At 36.7% G+C, this 20494-nt stretch overlaps 1 protein-coding gene across 1 annotated transcript; it reads left to right on the forward strand.

Moving 5' to 3' along the window:
* Positions 1-18536: 18536 nt before the first annotated feature.
* Positions 18537-20338, forward strand: LOC122061681 (aspartic proteinase NANA, chloroplast-like). Its single transcript, XM_042625095.1, has one exon. It carries the CDS (start codon positions 18731-18733, stop codon positions 20336-20338), a length of 1608 nt encoding a protein of 535 aa, XP_042481029.1. The 5' UTR covers positions 18537-18730.
* The last annotated feature ends 156 nt before the right edge of the window (positions 20339-20494 follow it).

Raw genomic sequence — 20494 nt, forward strand, 5'->3', positions numbered from 1 at the left:
TGTATTTTAGAAAAGATTCTCTAATCCACTGCAGAGGGTACATTGGCACCCATCTCTATCTCTCTTCCTCACATAAAATGACCTTTCTACTCTCATGTATGAAACTATTTCATCGCTCCTTATGGTGCAGTCCTTATGTTGCTTGTTCAGAGAACCTTACCCCATATTTTTTATTTAAAAAATAAAAATATCTTTGAGCTGAGGGGGTTTTCTACACACTTCGCATAGTAATTTTTATTTGTTTTTCTTCTTTTCTAAAAAAGAAATGATTTAATTATTCTCTACAAGATGGTATAGGATACTTGGGCAACCCAAAAAAAAAAAAAAAACCTTTGCCTTTTTAAAAAAAATATGAAAAAAGATCCTCTAAATTGTGAGGAGAGGATACACTAGCACCCTCTTTTATCTCTATTTTCTCGCATGAATAACCTTGCTGCCTTTTTATATACAAAACCGTTTTAGAATCAAAATTGATTCTTGAACAATCTGGATCAGTTGAAATTGTGATTCCAATCCGGCCAATCTGATCCTGATCTTTTAAACTATGCTTTAATACAATGCTTAGCTGATAAAACAGATTATTCCACCTATTGAGAGTTCAACCTCCTTCATTGTGCAGCAAAGTTTTCCTAAGTGGACTTTGTGCTACTCATGTCATGGGTTATGGGATGCTACTTTCTGGATGATCTCCTCTTATTGTATAAAAAAATTGGTACAAAGTTTTCTTTTTGAGAGTTCTCCCTCTACCATAGATACAGAGGACGAGAAATAACTATCTAGCCCTTTTGGATGTGGGCCCTTGTGTTTGGCATGGGAGGAGCTCTCGGACAGAAAACATCTACACCAAATTATTTTATCCCTCGAGGATGAATAAAATATTTCCCCCATCGTGGGTTTGTTTAAAAAAAAAAATAAAAAAATTTGCTTCTCCTTCCAAAAAATATCTAATCTTCAGTTGATATATAAAAATTTATATAGTGACAAAGAGTTATGATTTTTAAAAGGTGTCAATAAAAAAATCTATTTAAATATATATATATATATATATATATATAAAGCATATGGGTTTGAGATATCTGTTGTAAATGACCATATAAAAATATGGTAAAATCTATGTTGAATAGTGTATTTTAGGAGTTGTTAGGTTAGTGTATATAAAATTACATATATGTCTAAAGGAAGGTGTGATCAAACTATGGCTGGCCCACCAAGGCCCAATGTTTTGTAATTTTTGTATATAGTTCAGTGAATCTATATAGTTCAGTGAATCCCTCTTGAGTGATTACTGGCTTTATTTTTATTAATAGAAGTCTGTTTGGTAAGAATGAATATAAAAAAATTAAAGATCAAAGAGATACATTAATAAAAGCTATTAAACTGTGATTTTTTTTTGGCTGTAGTCTAACCCATCAGCATTAAAGGGCTGTCTGGATGCTCTCTTTGTCTTTATTTAATATAATGTCGCGATCCATTGGATAATCGCCCACCCTTTCCCTTGTCTTCGATGGATGTAGGAAGACTAGGATTTAAATTAAATTAATTTTTTTTAAAAAAAAAGGAGGGAAGAAGAAGAAGATATATATAAGAAGATCAGGAGGGTAAATGGGTAAGGGGATAGATCTTACCCATGAACAATATTTATAAATTTCATGTTTCGAACGAAATTTTGTTGTTTCGAGCTATGCCGAGATGAGATGGAGGATTGAATTGACTTTATACATAGTTATCGTTAGTTTCAATCATACTTCGATAGTTTTCATCGAAAAATATCAATTTTCAACCACTGTTAGTTAAAACGTGTTTAAAACACGTTTGTGTTTTTTTACCGTTTAAAATGCGTTTTTTCGTATGCTATTATACAATACGGAAAAAAACGAAAATGGCAAAAGAATCCGTCTTAAACGCGTATCCGTTTTTTAAGGGTAAAATATAAATTTTATGAAAAAAATTAATTAATTAAAAAAAAAAACCCTATTAATAAAAGTGAAGAGTGAAGACAATATGGTACTTGGTTTTTGGTTTTTAACTTCCATACTATTTATAGGAAAAAAATCTCATCTTCTTATAGCCCATTGAGTAAGGAGAAGCTAAAGCTAGCAACATCTCATTTTCTTGTAGCCCATTGGGCTATTTTATCTTGGGACTCCCAGAGCTTTTGGAACATTAGATGCATGTATACAGGTAATAATTTCTCAAATTGCATGAGTATACTATCGTTTTTTTGGTTTTGCTTTTTTGAAAACTACACGTTTAATACTCGTACCGTTTCGTTTTCGTCCATTTGCTGTTCCCTAATTTTTTGACATTTTTTTGACTGTACCATTCATCGTTTTCATCTGTTTAAAACCCGTACCGTACGTTTCTGTTTTTTTGCCATTCCTGTTTTAAATAACAGTGGTTTCAACCAATCCAGTTTTGACTAGTTTTGGCCTATTTATAATATATTAAGTTTTTGCCCAAAAAAATCAGGTTTCTACTATATTTCATAGGTTTTGACCTATATTTTGGTTCCACGTTAAAGTTGAAATTGCCCTTGAGTTCAAGTTCTTGATCCTAACAATGAATTATGGTTTAAAAAATTGGAATTGCATCGGTCAAATTCATTGGAATTGGTTGTGATCGATCCCAATTCTAGTTATTCCAAAGTAGCTGAATCTAAGGTTTTGGGGATTAGATCATTGGGTTTCCAATCTTAGGGGCTGATTCTAGAGTTTTTCTGACCAATTTGACTTGCTTCTGAATTTAAAATCCTTGACGTGAAAGTATATGGTGTGGAAAAAAAAAGGTAGAGTATGCTGCCAATACACTATATGTTAACATCTCTCTCTCTCTCTCTCTCTCTCTCTCTCTTCCCCTTTTTAAAATGATCTCCCACATCCTTTCTCAATGATATCTCATCATGTACCTCCCTTGGTGTTGTCCGTTAGTTTATCGTACGCTAGCAGCATATCATCCCTCTCCTTTTATATCAGTTAATTGTATTTTTTTTTTTGGGCGTACCAGTTTCCAACATGACCGGTTTTGGGGGAATTGCCCATGTGATACCAAATCACGGTTAACAAATTTTGATAAAAAAAGGCTCAATTTTTTTTCTTTTTTTGGATTGATTGTATTATAATCATATCATATTAGTATTAGTTGAGATCGATATCAATATCCGTTGATACCAATAAAATATCAATATCGATAACTAAATCTTTGATCAAGAATCAAAGTACCTTTTCTTCATGGCCAAGCATTGGAAGCTACGATGAGGTAATTATGGTCAGGCTGAGTCTTGAGAGCATAACCATGTGATCTATTAAGTTGTAAGTTTTATCCTAGTAATATAAATATAACAACTAATAAAAATTATTAAATTTAAATTGATGTATATAATGATAGAAAATGTACATTCAATACAACATGGAGAGTATATATGAGAATGAAATTAATACAAACGAAAGGTTTCAAATATATCTAATGAGTTATATATAAAGTGAGGGTAGGATCAACCCTACATAGAAATAAAACATTTCACTCTTTACAGGTATTGTATAATAATATTTTTTTCTCTCTTCAAAGATAAAAAATGTAAATGTGTCTTGGTGTAAGATGCATCTTAGGCCTAGGGAACCTTTACCCTAAAGAATATTAAATCAAGTTCTCATACATGCAAAGTATTCATAAAAACTAAGGTGTGTTAAATAAAGCCCAATAGCCTTGGAGAAGATCACTTTCCAGTATTGCACAAATACCAAGAAACACGAAGAAACAAATTGATTCAAGCAAATATGATAAATAGATTTAACGTGGTTCACACACCAATATGATGTGTTACATCTAAGGGGAAAACTGAAGATGATTCATTATGATGGAATAAAAGAAATACAATGAAGATCTTTCAAGAACACTAAAATTCGCATAAAAAATTCTCTCCCAATTACCTTAGCTTGAAATCCCTAAACCAAACAAAAACCCCCCACAAGGTTTTTAATTCACAGTATCGACGTTGGTAACAATTATTGTCAACATCAATATCAATATCAATACAAATCAGCCATATCAAGACAATTCTTGAACAAAAACTATTTTTTTAACTGCTTTGGTGTCACAAAAATGTCAATCATGTCCAAATTAAAATTATGAATATCTTAAATATAGACATATATAGGTCTTTGGAATAACTCTTTTCTTAAGACCTTCTAAATATTATACTTACCATTCCTCCTCGGGGGGTTAGGTCCCCCACCCAAAATATATATATATATATATATATATAAATACTACTACATGCTCAGAATTAAATGGAGATCCATTAAAAACTTAGTCTACATTGGACCTGTCAGGTAAAACTTTCTCTTAAAATATAACATGTTTGTTAAATTTAAGCACCAATATAATTACTATATGATAAATACTTGGACCACATAACATAAACAAGCTTATCTTGGGGAACCGGCCAGAGAACCTTTACCCTTTTTTTCAAAAATTTCACGTGGTTACAATGGGAGAAGTTGGAGTTTCTATCTCTTTCTCTATTTAGATGATAGAACCTCTAAAACCCTTTAAGTGGCCAAGAGAGGAATCAACAATTTGCAACACTCAATCAAGGAAGACATGATAAAAAATATAGGTAATGGTTTTGCCTTTCTGTCCCTTTTACTTACTAGTCATGGGTACCACTCTATCTATATTATTATTATGTTATATATGTATTGGAGAGGAAAAGGATACGTGTCTGGTGTGGAGATGATTAAGATTCACCACCATTGAATGAAAGATTCATTTACACTAGAGATTCTCCATATCTTTGACACACAAGAGTCTTGTGTAGGGGTAGAAAACTTTTTTAAGTATAAGGGTAATCTCTCGTATATGTCACATTAATAATGGTGTGAGAAACAGTTTCATTAATAAGTATTTATACAGTCAAAGAGAAAAGAGAGAGTGTCAGTGTAGGACTAACATGGTCAAAATGTGAAAGAACAGACGAGCAATCCTGCATCTGTATCATCTCTATCACTCGCTTCTTTAAATCAATTCTTATAAAATAGATCAAGGGCTTTGGATGGTGTCTAGATGTTATCAAGGGGTATTATCAACTTTGTACTATAATGAAATAGAACATTTATGACTTTAGATGGATGTATTTTTTTCTGCACCCATTGTGCAACAAAACTTTCTCCTAAAACATTATGTTGAATCAGCTAGAGCTTTAGAAGCTGTTTCGATGACCTAAAAATTTGAATTCTATCAAAAGCAATTTTGACAAACCATATTGCGGATAAGTAGTCCTATCTTAATCATATGATCTTCCATGTATTAAGCTTTTACCTTGTACTTTGGACAATTGAATTAAAATTATGAAGATGATTATTCTTATAGTGTTCTCGAATTTATATCTTCACATGGGAGAATTGGATTGTGCTGAAAATTGACAAACTCAATAATGTTAAATAAAAAAAAATATCAAATCATCTTTTCTACAAGAGGAGTCTCTTTGTCTGAAGATGAATGGAGCCGACTCCCCTGTACTCTTTGCTTCTCCGTTTTGCTCAAGTTTTATGTCTTTGTTTTCTCCATATCCTTCCTGTTTCTGTCTTTAGTTGAAGTGTTTTTCATCCTTAATTTTTTTCTTTGCAGTTTTCCTTTCAATCTTCTAGTTTCTCCCTCTACCCAGTCTTGGAGTGTATTTCCTCTTCCTCCTTGAGAATCGATGGTAAAGTCCTAATGACCCTGATCGCTGAGTTGACCCTTTTGCTCGTAACCTAATCCTCCTTTGGCTCCTAAGCTACTTGACTGTTCCTAAGACATTTTTACCCTTCTGGACTTTTCCCCATCTGAACACTCTGACTCTTTTACCCATCTGAACACCTTAGACTCTTTTACCCCTCTGATCACTGCCAATTAATCTGAAGTTTGTACCGACTTTCTAAACATAAAACACCCAATACCCCAAAACATGTTTCCCATAAGCCAATCTCCTTAGCCAACTTCCATTTGTCCTCCATGAGTGGATCTTCGTCCGATTCCACTTCACCGTCTGTTCTGGATATTTCTTCTGACCCTTTGTCTTGTAACCCACTACTTATCAGCCCTTTAGCGCTTTGGAGTTCACCTTCTCTAGATGTGATTGAGGATCTGTCGACCAAACCTTGGGTCCCATCTTCGACGGCAATTTTTGGCACTGTTATTTGATCATTTGCCCCACCCAAGGAACGCCTTCGAGATTTATTGGTGTCTGTTTGGGATCCACGAGGTGCACTCTTTGTGTGTCTGAAGATGGAAGCTTCTTTACTAACTTTGTTTCGGAGCAGGTCCGAAATTTTATTTTAGGATCATCTCCATGGTGGTGTGATGGTCATCTTCTTCAATTGGGAATTCACGCGTTGGGGTCTAAACAGTCTATAAAGGAAAGAGATTTTATTCCGGTATAGCTTCAGGTTTCTGATATCCCCCTTGCAGCTTTTTCACACCATAGTATCAAAATCACTGTCTCTTGCTTGGGTAAAATGTTGGAATTCCCATCTACTCGTCCGGACTTGGGTCTCCCTCTTAGAACTGTTCGAGTAAAAGTCAGTCAAGAGAAAAATAGGCCGGTTTCAACCAATTCTACTATCTTCTTGCCAGTTGGTTCAATGGCCCCTGTGAAATTCCATTTTGAACTCGAGAGTATCTGTTCTCTCTGTGGACGTATAACCCATGATTCCGAGCATTGTAGTTTTGTCCCTGCTTCAACTAAAGGCAAAAGCTCTGTTGGGTCTTTCTCTAAAGTTTTAACCAAGCCGCTACTTGTTAACTATTGTCATTCTCCTATTTTCTCTTTCTCGAATCTCGCAAGCAACCCTTCAACCAATGTGAATACCTCTTCCTAGGGGTGTCAATCAGTCGGTCTAGCTCGGTTTCGGTCTGGGTTGAGTCGGTTTCGGTGTGGGAAAGTTGAAACCGAAACCGAATCAATAAGGAAATTCTGGTTTCGGTTTGGTTTTAGTTTCGGTGCGGTTTGATTTCGATTTGTCTTCGATTTCTTAAATCGATTTGTAATCGGGTTGGTTTTGGTTTTTGGTCTAGTTTGGATTCTACTTTCCATACAAATGTATACAAAATTATGCAAATTTTGATTTTTTTTTAATGAATTTTGGAGTGTTTTGGTTTCTTACCGGTTTGGTTTCGGTTTCGGTCCGGGTTTTGAGCCGGTTTTGGTTTGGTTTTAGGTTCACCCGGTTTTTGATGCGGTTCGGTTTGATTTTGGGATTACAATACTCGAAATCGAACCGAACCAATAAGGCTTTGGTTCGGTTCGATCCGTATTGTTATCCGTTCGGTCCGGCCGGTTTTACCGGTTCGATTTAGGAATTGACACCCCTACCTCTTCCCCCTCTTTTGATGCATTGGTTTGTGGCTCTTTATCGCAATCTCAACCGGTGCAGTCTTCGGAGGTGGTAGTCTCTATTGAACTTCCTTCTTCATCGTCGATTGAGACTGTTATGGTTACCTCATCCCAGGGGCTTCCTATGAATGTCCCAACCAATATGCAAGTGGATGAGCCCAGCTGGCCTCAACAGCCCCCCTCGATGGACCCTAAAGATACAACACCTGTTTTGTCCTTGGCAGATTTTCCTCCTTTTCACTTCCCAGATAATGGTGATCTTCAGAGCAATTACATCCAAGTGTCAGACTTCGCAAATTTCTCAATCCCTCCTAACCCTACCATCACCCTTACTTCAACTTCTAAGGTTTTTTCTGCCGTCCCAACCCAGGCTACTTCTTGCACCATTACCCATGGTCTGCATTCTATCCTTAATGAACCAAAATCGGACCCAATGCATGCTTACTCTACTACCTTTGACTTCACTAATGTGAGGTTCCGAGCAAAGCAGGTAGCAATACAATTTTTTCTTAGTCATTCTGATCCTGTTATACCTTCTCCTTTTGGAACTTCTGGTACTCCTGAGATTCCCACTTGGAGATCTAGGAAATGACCAAGACCTTGTGAAAATACTGATTCCCTTGATTCACTCATGGAGACTTTTTTCAACATCCTAATCATGAACCCAACCCGATGGCCGTTCTCTCAGCATTGGTGGAGCGATTTAAGGGGGAGGACCTAACCATTGATCCAGATGTCCACGTGGAAAGCATGGCCACAAATGGTGGTATTGACAATTCATACCTAGGTAGCTGTTGTTCCTTTCCCCCCTATTACTTGGGGCCCGTTTGATAACGTTTCTGTCGTTTCTGTTTCAAGAAACGACAGAAACATAAATTTTCATTTTTAGAAACAGAAACGGAATTGAAGGTGTTTGATAAGTCATGTTTTTAGAAGTTGATGGTAACCAGTGAAAGAATTGCCACAAGTAGTTTCCAGAAACGGCGAAACAAGTTGAACTTGTTTCGCCTGGGTCGTTTCTTGAACCATAAATAAGTAAAAATTTCTATTTCTATTTATAAAAATAAGTGAAATGAAACAGTTTTATCAAACGTTTTTTGCTCCGTTTCTGCTGTTTCTGGAAATAGAAACGGCAGGAACACGTTTCTTGAAACGTTATCAAACGGGCCCTTGGTCTTTAATTGGTTAGTTTATGAGCTTCGGTTTGGCGAGCATTTCCTATGATATTTTCTTTTCTATGTATAGTTTGTTTGAATGTTGTTTTTCTCTATATAGAATTCATAAATTTGAGGTTTGGTTGTACAGGTTTTGTTCGGTTAAAACTTATCCATCTTTCTATCTTATCGGTCTGGCTTGTTTGTTTGTCTTTACAATGCTAATCGTTAGCTCGAATGTTAGGGGCTCCATTCATCTTTAACTAAGAAGACACTTTCTTCCCATCTCAAAAAGTATAAACTTGATATTGTATTTTTATGTGAAACCAAAGTGATGGACCACTCATGTTTTTTACCTTCTCAAAGCTTCACTCTTACAACACATCTTTTTTTATTAATAGTATGGGTTCTTCTGGGAGTAAAGGTGGACTCTGGACCCTTGTTTTCCATGATATTACCACACATTCAGTTGTCTATGGGTTGTTTTTTATATTCATCCACTTTACCCCATCTTCTTCCTTTCCATTTTCTTGGGGCTTAGTATGTTTATATGGCTCCCCTCAAAGCATCACTCGAAGAGAAGGCTGGTATGAATTGTTCTCTGTTTTATCTTCCTTCTCCGACCCTATTTTGATGATTGGAGACTTTAATGACATTACTTCTCCGTCTCAAAAATCGAGAGGAATACCCTTTACACACTCACCCTCTTCCACTGTGTTCTCAGACGGAAAAAAATCATCTGCAATTCCGATCTCGTACAATTCCGTGCAATACCACCTTCAGGGGGTGACACACGTATTGATACCAATGCAATGGTCCACTGTGTTCTCAGACATTATCTCAACTTTTCACTTTGAGGAAATCCTTCTGTTTGAAAATCCATTCACTTGGTCTAACAAACAAAGACCACCGAACCTTGTCAAAGAATCCCTTGATCATGCTTATGCCAATCCGGAATGGTTGTCAATGTGCCCCAATGCTCAACTATCCAAATTACCACCTGTTGGCTCTAACCATAATCCAATCCTTCTTACCACTCATCCATCCATACGACATTTCAAAAAACTCTTTCATTACCATCATGCATGGTTCAAGCATCCTGAGTTCATCCCTTTCTGCTCCCAACTTTAGCCTTCACTCGACAGTGACTCTTTACCCACTAAATTAGATGATTTCAGCAGAATATTACTCAAATGGAATGTGGAGGTGTTCGGACGTATTAATCTACTCAAGGACCATATTTTATCTAGGCTTTTGGCTCTTGAAAACTCATACTGTGTTGAACCATCTGAGTTCTCAACTCTATCTTCTAGATTTCAATGGATCCTTGATGCCGAGGAATGCTTCTGGCTCCAAAAATCTCAACAGTCCTATTTCTCTGAAGGAAACTGAAGTACGAGGTTCTTTCACACCATGGCTAAAGTTTACCAACATGGAAGGAAAATTGATTCTATCATCACACCTGCTGGAACTTGTTTAACGAACCCTCCATTAATTGCAGCTGAATTTGCTTCTTTTTTATCTGAGCTCTTCACAACCTCTAATCCATTGGACCCATCTTTTATTGAATGCCTCTTCAACCCACTCTCATCTCTTGACCCTTATTCACTCACTGCTCCCCCATCCGAGACTGAAATTAAAAATATTGTTTTTTTTCTTTTGGAGCCTTTATGGTCCCTGGGCCAAATGGTTTTCAGGATATCTTCTTTCAAAAGTTTTGGAATCTAGTTGGATCCAATGTCTGTCGCTTTGTACAACAATTCTTCTATACATGCCTCCTTCCATCTGGAACCAATCATAACCTTATTTGCCTGATCCCCAAGACTGATTCTGCCTGTAAGGTTACTAATTTCAGACCCATCAGCTTGCGCAATGTGTCCTATAAGATAATTGCAAAGATTCTTGCTTCAAGAATTAAACCTCTTTTGGACCAATTTATCTCTCCATGCCAGTCTGCTTTTGTCCCTAGGCAACAGATTACTGATAATGTGGTCATTGCTCAGGAAATTTTTTACTTTCTTAAAAAACAAAAAGGTAAATCAGGTTCTGTGGCTATTAAACTTGACATGGCCAAAGCTTATGATAAGCTTGAGTGGAATTTCCTATTGGCTATTTTTAACTTTTAAGGTTTTGGCCCTGGGTGGAAAAACCTCATAAAAACCCTCATTTCTTCCCCAACGTTTTCTATTAAACTCAATGGTTCTGCTTTTAATTTTTCCAAATCATCTAGGGGCATCAGGCAGGGTTGTCCTTTGAGACCTTTTTTGTTCATTGTTGCCATGGAAGGCCTATCCCGTTTGCTTTGTACTTATAGGGAACTTAATCTCTTTAGAGGTATTAAGATTTCTAGACAGGCCCCTGAGATTTCTCATTTATTTTTTGCAAAACCACTCATGAGGATCTATCCACTATTAAGTGTATTCTTGATCTTTTTAACGACTTATCTGGTCTTTCGACAAATTTCTCGAAGAGTGGCTTGGCCTTGAGTGCTAATGTGTCACCAGTAGAAAAAGTGGTGTTGTGTTAATCTATGGGAATCCAGGAAATGCCTCTTGATACAAATTATTTGGGTACGCCTTTGTATCACCACAGGGCTAGATCGACCAACTTCAATAATTTGGTTTGTAGAGTGGAACAAAAACTGAGCACTTGGAAGGATAAATTGTTAACCTTTGCGAGTAGATCCACTCTTATCCAATCAGCTTTATCTTCTACTCCATCGTATTTAATGTCTTGCTTTGCACTACCTAAAGTTACTTGCAGGAAGCTTGATTCAATTTACTCATATTTTTGGAATGGTTATTCCCCTTCACAGAAATGGACACACTTGATTGGGTGGAAGAAGATTTGCTTACCTAAAAGAATGGGAGGTTTGGGATTACCTGACTCTGAAACTCAGAACAAATCTCTCCTTCTCAAACAAGGATGGCGACTTCTTACCAACCCTCAGAGTCTATGGGCCCGCATGCTCAAGGCTAAGTATTTCCACAACAGATCCATTTTTTACCCCCATACTCTTAAATCTAGGGGATCCATTTGTTGGGATGCCATTGTAAGTATTCTCCCTACCTTAAAGCACATGATTTATCGAAGAGTGGGTAATGGGACTAATACTTTTGTCTGGCATGATCCTTGGATTTTTAATTCTGAAATTAATTGTGTCTTAACTCTAACATACCAGGCACCTTCTTCCCAAATTGAAATGTTAGTGCTTGTTGGTAGGTCATCAATGGAATACATCCTTATTATCTTCCATTTTGCCTACCCATATGGCAATGTTGATTTCCTGGTGGTGTCATGTATCAAAGAAAGGGGTACTAACAACAAAGATAGTTGTTCAATTCCTTATAAATTGTTGGCATACTAATACACGTGGGTGTTCTAACAGGTGTTCTTATTTGTCTCTATGCTCTCAATAGTGGCGATTTTTTTAGAAACTCAAAATTCACCCCAAATTTAAGTTGTTATTTTGGAGATTGGCAATGGTTGGATTCCCCTCTAAAGAAATTTTGCACAAATGGATGGATTTAGACACCACTTGTGACCTTTGTCATAGGAAATAGGAAAACACTCAACATGTTTTCTTAACTTGTGATTTCACGAAAAGGATCTGGGCAATAGGTCCCTTAGGTTTAAGAGTAGAGTTCTTCTGATTTTCATCTTTCAATGCTTTAATAATGTATTAATTTACTTCGGGTACAATTCCTAAGGCTGACTTAGTTAGGTTCTTTACCGGTTTTATCATAACTTATTTTTTTATATGGAAACATAGGAACATGGTTTCTATAACTTCAAAATCCCTAGATCCTATTCTTGTAATAAACCAGGTACACAAATGGTTTTCTTTACATCTGGGACTGCAGTCTACTGCTCATTCAATGATTGTTAGGGAACCAATACCTCCCAATATATCTCAACAATTTTTTTCAAATGAACATGTTATGGTCGTAACTGCAATGTCAAATTGGTCTCTTAACATCTCAGGATGGGCAACTGCCCTTTGTACTCAAAATATTTGCTTATTTTTAACTGCAAATTTTACAATGACAGGAGAGGCTTTTGAGGCAGTAGCCCAGGGAGTACTACATGGCGTACCATTTTTTGAAGCGGCCATGGACCACATTATCAAGTAGAATTGAACTGGACAATTATCTCTCTAAACCTATCTTTTGTGTAAAAAATGATGACCTTGTCCAACTTGTTAAGAGGTTTGCATATAAGGTTATGGATCGTAGAACTAGGATCTCATATGAAAACTTATATGTTAGCAGTTTGATCAATATGTAATGTTCTTGGTTTTCTTCGAATAAAAAAAAAAAAAAAATAATGTTAAATAAATCCAGAAATTTTATTTTTTGGTAGAAAAATCCACAAAATGTGGTTGTTAATAGAGCTGCTATAGACTATCAAAATAATAATAATAATAAATAAAAGACAAAGTTTTCTTTCACATTGTGTTAAGGAGAACAATTGGTGAGTAGTTGGTGAGCAACAAACTTGGTACGAGCCGTAAACTTAGACATCCTAAGTTCGACTCCTATTAGGCACACCTTGGGCCACTCACACGGGGGTGTTTAGTACTTTTCACTGTTTTTAGTGAAAGTTGAATGATTCTTATTCAACCTTAGTAAGACTTGATCCATACGGTTGTGAAGTCAGTATGGGCCTTTGGGACTAGTTAGGTTAAAGCCTTGGATATCCGTCATTAGCAAAAGAAAAAAAACAATGATCATTATTGACTATAAATGTATACTCCCCATTTACAAAAGGTCAAAAACACCCCACTATTGTGCAATACCTCCGTTGAGGTATAGAACAGAGGGGAGACTTGATTACTTTCCCATTCCATCATAGGAATAGATGGTTAGAACAAATAAGGAACCGAAGTTGTGTACCAATATATTATAGTATATTAATATTTTTTTTTTTGGTAAAAAGTATATTAATATAGTATAATACTGATATGATTGTCAATAGAGCATTTGGCACACCATCAACTATCTAACTCTGCCACTCTCTCCCTCACACTGTGGAAAAGACGCCCATGCCCAAGGATTAAAGTATCGGTATCGGTCACCGTATCGGTCGGTCAAAATTAAGATACGTATCGGAGATACGCTAAGATACGCACATAAATGGATAGGGAACATATTTTTATACACTTTTGCATAAAAAAATAGTTAAAAAAAGCTATATATAACATGTAGAATGCTTAAATACTTAAGTAGAGGGTATCGTATTGATAGACAAATATATTGAGTTGAAAATGTTCAAAATGATGAGGTTTGAGTTTCTTACAGTTTTTTCTTTCCTCATTGCCATTGCCACTGTGATGAGTGCCGTGAAGAGTGTCGTGGTGGTTCAAATCCTTGGCTAGGACCTTCTTCTTCAATAGGAGCAACTACGATGATATTCTCACTTGTCGAATACATGTATTTAGTAATTATAAGTTATGACATTATTTTTAAGAGTTGAATGAACTAAATTTTCTAAAAAAAAAATTTTGGGGATTTTTCTTTTTAATTAATTTCGGAATAAAAAAATAAAAAAAATATATTTTTTTGAGAAAAATAAAAAATTTCCATGGAAGTTGTAGAACACTTGTTTTTACATAACATATAAAAAATCTAGAAAATTGTTGGTGAGAGTGTGAAGTGTTTGCTTCAAACAACAAAAAATTCACACTTAAGTAGCCGTATCGTACCGATATAGTACGATACAGCTCGATACTACAGGATACCTTCGATACATACCGATACTCTCGGCAATTTTCAGATCTTCAAAAGTTCGTATCGTAGAGTATCGTACGTATCGGTAACGATACGGTACGGCATGATACCATACGTACGATACATCGATACACAAAAAGAGGCCCGAAGTTCCCCGTAGCGTATCGGAATATATCGTGTCGATGCCTATCGATACGGATACGTATCGGCCGATACGGCACGATACGCACCGATACTTAAAACCATGAATGCTTCATTTTTGAACTTGTAATTTTGGTGTGATACATTTTGGTTTCCCATGGAGTGCTCGATTTCTTTTTCTTTTTTTCATTTTTTTTTCTCTTCTTCTTCTTCTTTTTGCTACAATACATGTTTTCTTTCCTTTCATGGGTTGACCTACCATTTTAAGTAGTTTCCCAGTATAACATCCCTCTGATTGGGTGGTGAAGATGGTGAGAGGATTACTTTTCTTGTTGATTGATATCGTACTTCTCCTTAAAAATGATTGTCTAGGCCTTCAGCCTGACCAATCTCACTGGCCCATATTGACCTCATAACAGCATGGATCGAGTCATACTGGGGTTAAATGAGAACCATTTAACTTTCACTGAAAGTAGTAAAGAGCACTAAACATCTCCATGTGAGTGGCCCAAGGTGTGCCTAGTGGGAATCGAATTTAAGACGTCTGCTAAGTTTACGGCTCGTACCAAGTTCGCTGCTCACCAATTGAGCTACCCCTTTAGAGCATGTGAATTGAGCTAGTGAATAGGTTTAGGGTGTAAGTTTGGAGAAGTCATATTGCAAGTTAAGTTATCTTGAGTAACAATTCAGGTGGCTGGCTCACCAATTCAATTGTCCAGCCAATGGTCAATTATCACTCATATCCTTCTCTCTTTATATGGTCCTCATCATCGACTGGATCTGAAGTGGTAAGTCTTAGAGCACATCAATCCTTCTCTCCATTCCTTGTCATATTTGTTCATCTGGATGGGAAAAACTATTTGATATGGTCTCATTCTTATGTTTCTCGCCATTAATGCCTTTGGATATACTGGTTATCTAATAATTGCAACAGTTTAGCCTACTACTCCTAGTCAACTCAGGACTAGTGGAGTTCTAGGTTATTTGATGCTGGACTCTTGCGTAATCATTAATTCTCACCAACTAGTTTAAAAATCTCTTTCCCAAGTTAATCAATTAGATTGGATCTATATTCTCCATGGACGAATAAAAAACGGGTACCAACACCAAAGTTTTTGGTCACCAAGAGTGGAGAGAATCTCTTCTTCCCCGTGGTTTGACAATATGATTGGATTCTGGATGTAGAGATTTTTATCATTAACTCCACCTTTTATTATTTTTTTTTTAAATTATAAAATACATTTTCTTAGATGAATAAGAGGTATCATGTGGATTAAGAGTCTGTAAATTGGCCCAAACTTTGTGGGAAAAAGATTTTAAAAGAAAAAGGCATAGAAAATGTAGTGGAAATCATCATTTGCCTTAAGAGTTGGTTGAGTACTAAATGGTATTCATATTAGCATGGAAGACATCGGCAACCAACCACTACAAGCCTCAGACAATCAATATTTAAAAACTAGAGTGAAATAAGGCTGGCTTTGGCAGCCTAACCCTAGGTCCCCTAAACTCCACTCAGGCCCAACCCAACCCTAGGTCAGGTTAAGATATCTTAGCCTATGCCCAACCTTTCCAGGCTCATGCTGACCCAACCCAACCTTAAATTGACCTAGATTGGGCCGAGTGGGCCCTGATTAGTCCTAATTTTTTTCCGACTCTACTTTTGCTATTTGTGTCCTATGTATTAAAAAAAAAAAAAAAGTAATAAAAGAATACCAATTGATCAATAAACAATTAAAATTATTGAAGTGCAAATTGTACGACACAATAATAGATGTTTAAGACACCGACTCAAAAAGTAATCACATCTAATGCCTATTGCCAGAAATGAACTGAAATATCCATAGATCACAAACAATTAATTATCACATTAATAAGTAAGGGAAATGTTATAACACAATGTCCTTTTTTTTTTTGTTAATATAACATATATATAAACACAATAAGTCAATAATATATTATAGAAATCAGTGCCTAGTTAGGCCAGGTCGGGTTGGGCTAGGCCTAGGCCTCAACTCATGGCCGGCCTGACCTTGGTTTAAGGTCAGTGTTTTGCAATCCTAACAAGCCCTTAGTGTCAGAAATCTTAATCCAAGCCCTGTTCAGGTTCAGGACAAGTTCAGACCAACAGAGCCAACTTACACCCATATTAATAAAACTAAAAGAGGTATAATTGAAAACATATAAAAAAAGATTGGGTGCTAATTCAAAGGACTATCCATTCATGGATTGTGTCAACATTGGCTCCGGCTCAAATAATTTTCACATGTCCAAGCTGAAAATTTTGTTAGATTTTAAATATCTCACATAAACTCTAATCCCTAAACGATGAAACCCGAAACCCTAAAACCCTATAAAACCTAAACCTTAAAACCTTAAATCTTAGAACCTTAAAATCTTAAACTCTAAGCCCTAAATCATAAACCCTGAACAATGTATGCATAGATGGTGTCATTATCATCGACTTGGGTTTAAAGATAATTTTATCCTATCTAAGTCAGAAATTAAGGCTTGTCAACCTATCTTTTTAAATTATGGATCGTGATTTAGTCCCAAGCATTTCACCCCCGGGGGTTTCTTGAAATATGTATAATAATTTTATTTTTTTGGTAGAAGATTATGTATAATATATGATGTTATTTTGGGTGACTTGCATGTGAATCCTGGAACGTTACTCGTTGTGAAGCTATCTAATCCTTGAATTTTTTATTTACTTTTGGGTAACCAAGCTCTAGTCCTTCAAATGAGGTGGTAAGATATATAGTAGTGTTAGACTATATAATTAAGCTTTCTTATGTATTATATTTACAGATATTGCCATTACCAAAATTGCCTTAGTTTCAAATTTGGCTATACCAGAAATATGACCCCCTTGGCAGCATTTGATATGGTGATCAATGCTTGGTAAATAATATGGCCAATATAATTAGCCTATTGATATCCAAGCCAACTATATTTTTGGTGACCAAGCTCCATTCGTTTCAGTGTAAAATAATATTGTTACAATAATTATATGGTGTATGAGTCTAAAAACTATCTTATACATTATTTCACTTAATCACATAGTAAAATTTTGAAAAATTACTTTGGTTGTGAACCCACGTAGCAGGTAAGTTCCTGCAACCTTTATAGTAGCAAAAATTTCATCCCATCACCTGAACGAGTTTGGATCACACGAGAACTAAAATTCAGGGCCTTATTCGTTGCTTTTTGTCAACACATGTATTCCACTAAACAACATTACCTGGATATCCTTTTGGCCACCTCCTTTTATCTTTATTTATTTCGTTCGACTTTAATTAGTTTTTTTTTTTGCTAACGATGGGTATTGAGGCCTTTGGCCTATAACTAGTCCCGCGGACCTATACTAACCCTACAACTGCATGGACCAGGTCATACCAGAGTTAAATGAGAATCATTCAACTTTCATTGAAAGTAGTAAAAAGCATTAAACACCCTCATGTGAGTGGCCCAATGTGTGCCTAGTGGAAGTCGAACTTAGGACGTCCGAGGTTACAGTTCGTACCAAATTCATTGCTCACCAACTGTGCTACCCCCTGGGTTAGACCTTGCTTAACCAATTATTTAAAAAAAAATTATCAACATCTTTATACATATATATATATATATCTAGCATATTTTATCTAGCATCCCATTTTAAATTTAATCCCATTTCTACACAATGGTTTTTTTTTTCTTTTGGATATCAGTATCCATATTTGTAATAATGATCTTTTTTTTTTTATTAAATCCTATAGAGGCCAGTTAACCCACAATCTTAAGGTTCACAAAACTCCATAGGGTTTTAATATAAGTCCAAATGCCCTTCTGAGATCCACTTCCGTTCATATGAAATCCATGGTGAATGAATCACTCTCACTAAAAGAGAACTTGGTCCATGAAAGAAAATGAGAGACTCTTTCACCCATAGAATTATTAAAAGAATATTTTAAACTTCTACTAAATCCTATAAGGAGGGTTTGTAAACCTTAGGATGATGGGTGATTGATGACTAAATGGGATATTAAATTAAAAAAATTGATGAAGAGGATAATGGAAACAATGTATCTTTTGATCCGAAATCTGCTTCTTAGAAAAAAAAAAAAAAAAAAAAAAAAAAGGAAACCACTAAAGCCATCTCATTGTCAATTACCTGTGGCCTCCCGCCTCCCCTTGTCCGTCTCCAATCCACCCATTTTTTTTCTGAAACTCTCTCTCTCATAATCGCTTTCTTTCCTTCCTCTTTCTCAGGCATAAAGGAAGGCACAGGATAAGAAAGTGAAATCTCTCCACCTTCTTCATCGGTTAGGAAGGAACTAAATTAAGAAAAGGAATTAATGGATGTTACCCCAAAGACACAGATCTTCCAAATCGAGCTCCACACTTCTTCAGAGCATCGATCAATTAGTTTAACGACAATGTCGTCGTTGCTGCAATTCCTCCTCCAGTTCGTATTCTTACTCTACATTTCCATTAACGGATCCTCAACGAATCCCTCCAAAGAATCATCTGTGATTCACTTTGATATGATTCACAAACACGCCCCAGAGCTCATGGGTGGGAAGATCTTAAGCCGCTCCGATCGCATCAAAGAGCTCCTCCATGGCGATAAGGTTCGCATGGAGATGATCTCTCACAAGGGCAAGCTCAGGCATGAGTTAGGAGCAAGAAGAAGGGCGTCTCGCCTGCACGGTAGTGGCCATCATGGCTATGGCCATGGCCATCACAAGGATAACTTTTCCTTCTCTCTTCCAATGTTGTCTGGGATCTATGCCAGTACAGCTACCTATTATGTACCGTTCAGAGTAGGTACTCCAGCCCAGAAATTCCTATTGGTAGCAGATACGGGTAGCGACATCACCTGGGTGAATTGCCACACGGAACATTCTAGAACATCCCACGCAGAACATTCTAGAAGGAAACATTTAAGAACCTTCCATTCAGAACGTTCTAGAACCTTCCGAACTGTACCCTGTTCTACAAAATTATGTCGAGAAGGTTTCATCCCTTTAATGTCTACGGTAAATTGTCCGACGCCTAAATCACCGTGTACCTACTCGTACGGGTACACTAATGGGGCATTTGCTAATGGCATTTTTGCTCATGACTCCGTGACGGTCAACTTAATCAACGGTCGTAAGAAGAAGATCCCTGGGATCTTAATTGGTTGCACACATCAATGGAAGTCAATGAATCCCATTGGTCTAGGTAACGCAGACGGTATCTTGGGTCTATCAATGAACACCCATACCTTTGTCTTTAACGTCTTGAAGAAGTTCCGTGGGAAATTTTCTTACTGTTTGGTAGACCACTTGAGCCCAAAGAACATATCAAATTTCCTCACATTCGGCCACAAGAAGATGCCTCCGAACATGAAATTCACCGAATTGGGCAATTCGGTAGACTTGTACGGTGTGACGGTGGACGGAATTTACGTCGACGGTGTGAAATTGGATATACCCGGCGAGGTTTGGAATCTTGATACCGGTCGAGGAATGGTGGTTGACTCCGGTTTTAGTTTGACCGCTTGGGTTCAAGAGGCATATGATCCGATCATGGCAGCCCTTGAGATACCATTACTGAAAAGGTTCTCAAGGGCTGAGTTTGATGGCTTTGAGTCCTGCTTTGAGGTCCCAAGTGAAGACAAAGAGGGACGAGAGTTAGTGTTGGATGAGTCTTTAGTGCCTAAGTTGGAGATTGAGTTTAAGTTTGGGGCTCGATTTCAGCCACCTGTTAAGAGCTATTTTCTTGACGTAGATGATGGGGTGAGGTGTATTATGTTTACTGAGGCGCCAGATAATGAAGGCGAAGGAAATTACGTCTCTATCCTTGGAAACATAATGCAACAGAATTACATGTGGGAGTTCGATACCTTGCGGAATCGATTGGGATTTGCACCTTCCTCTTGTGAGCTTCGCCATCACCACCATCAAAAGTTACCATAAGTGGTTATGTACAGATAGAGTTAGATTAGGTTTTTTCATGTGTAAAGAGTGAGCCACACCCCATGAATGGTGTGAGATAGAGTGGGGTGGTTACCCGCAAGGGAGGTGATACATGCTCGAGTTTAGAATAGGCTTCCCTTAGTTATATTTCCTTAT

This window comes from Macadamia integrifolia, chromosome 14 (assembly GCF_013358625.1).
Source record: "Macadamia integrifolia cultivar HAES 741 chromosome 14, SCU_Mint_v3, whole genome shotgun sequence".
Classification (NCBI taxonomy): domain Eukaryota; kingdom Viridiplantae; phylum Streptophyta; class Magnoliopsida; order Proteales; family Proteaceae; genus Macadamia; species Macadamia integrifolia.

Coding starts and splice junctions, on each gene's coding strand:
- LOC122061681 (XM_042625095.1), top strand. CDS start 18,731: ATGGATGTTACCCCAAAGACACAGATCTTCCAAATCGAGCTCCACACT.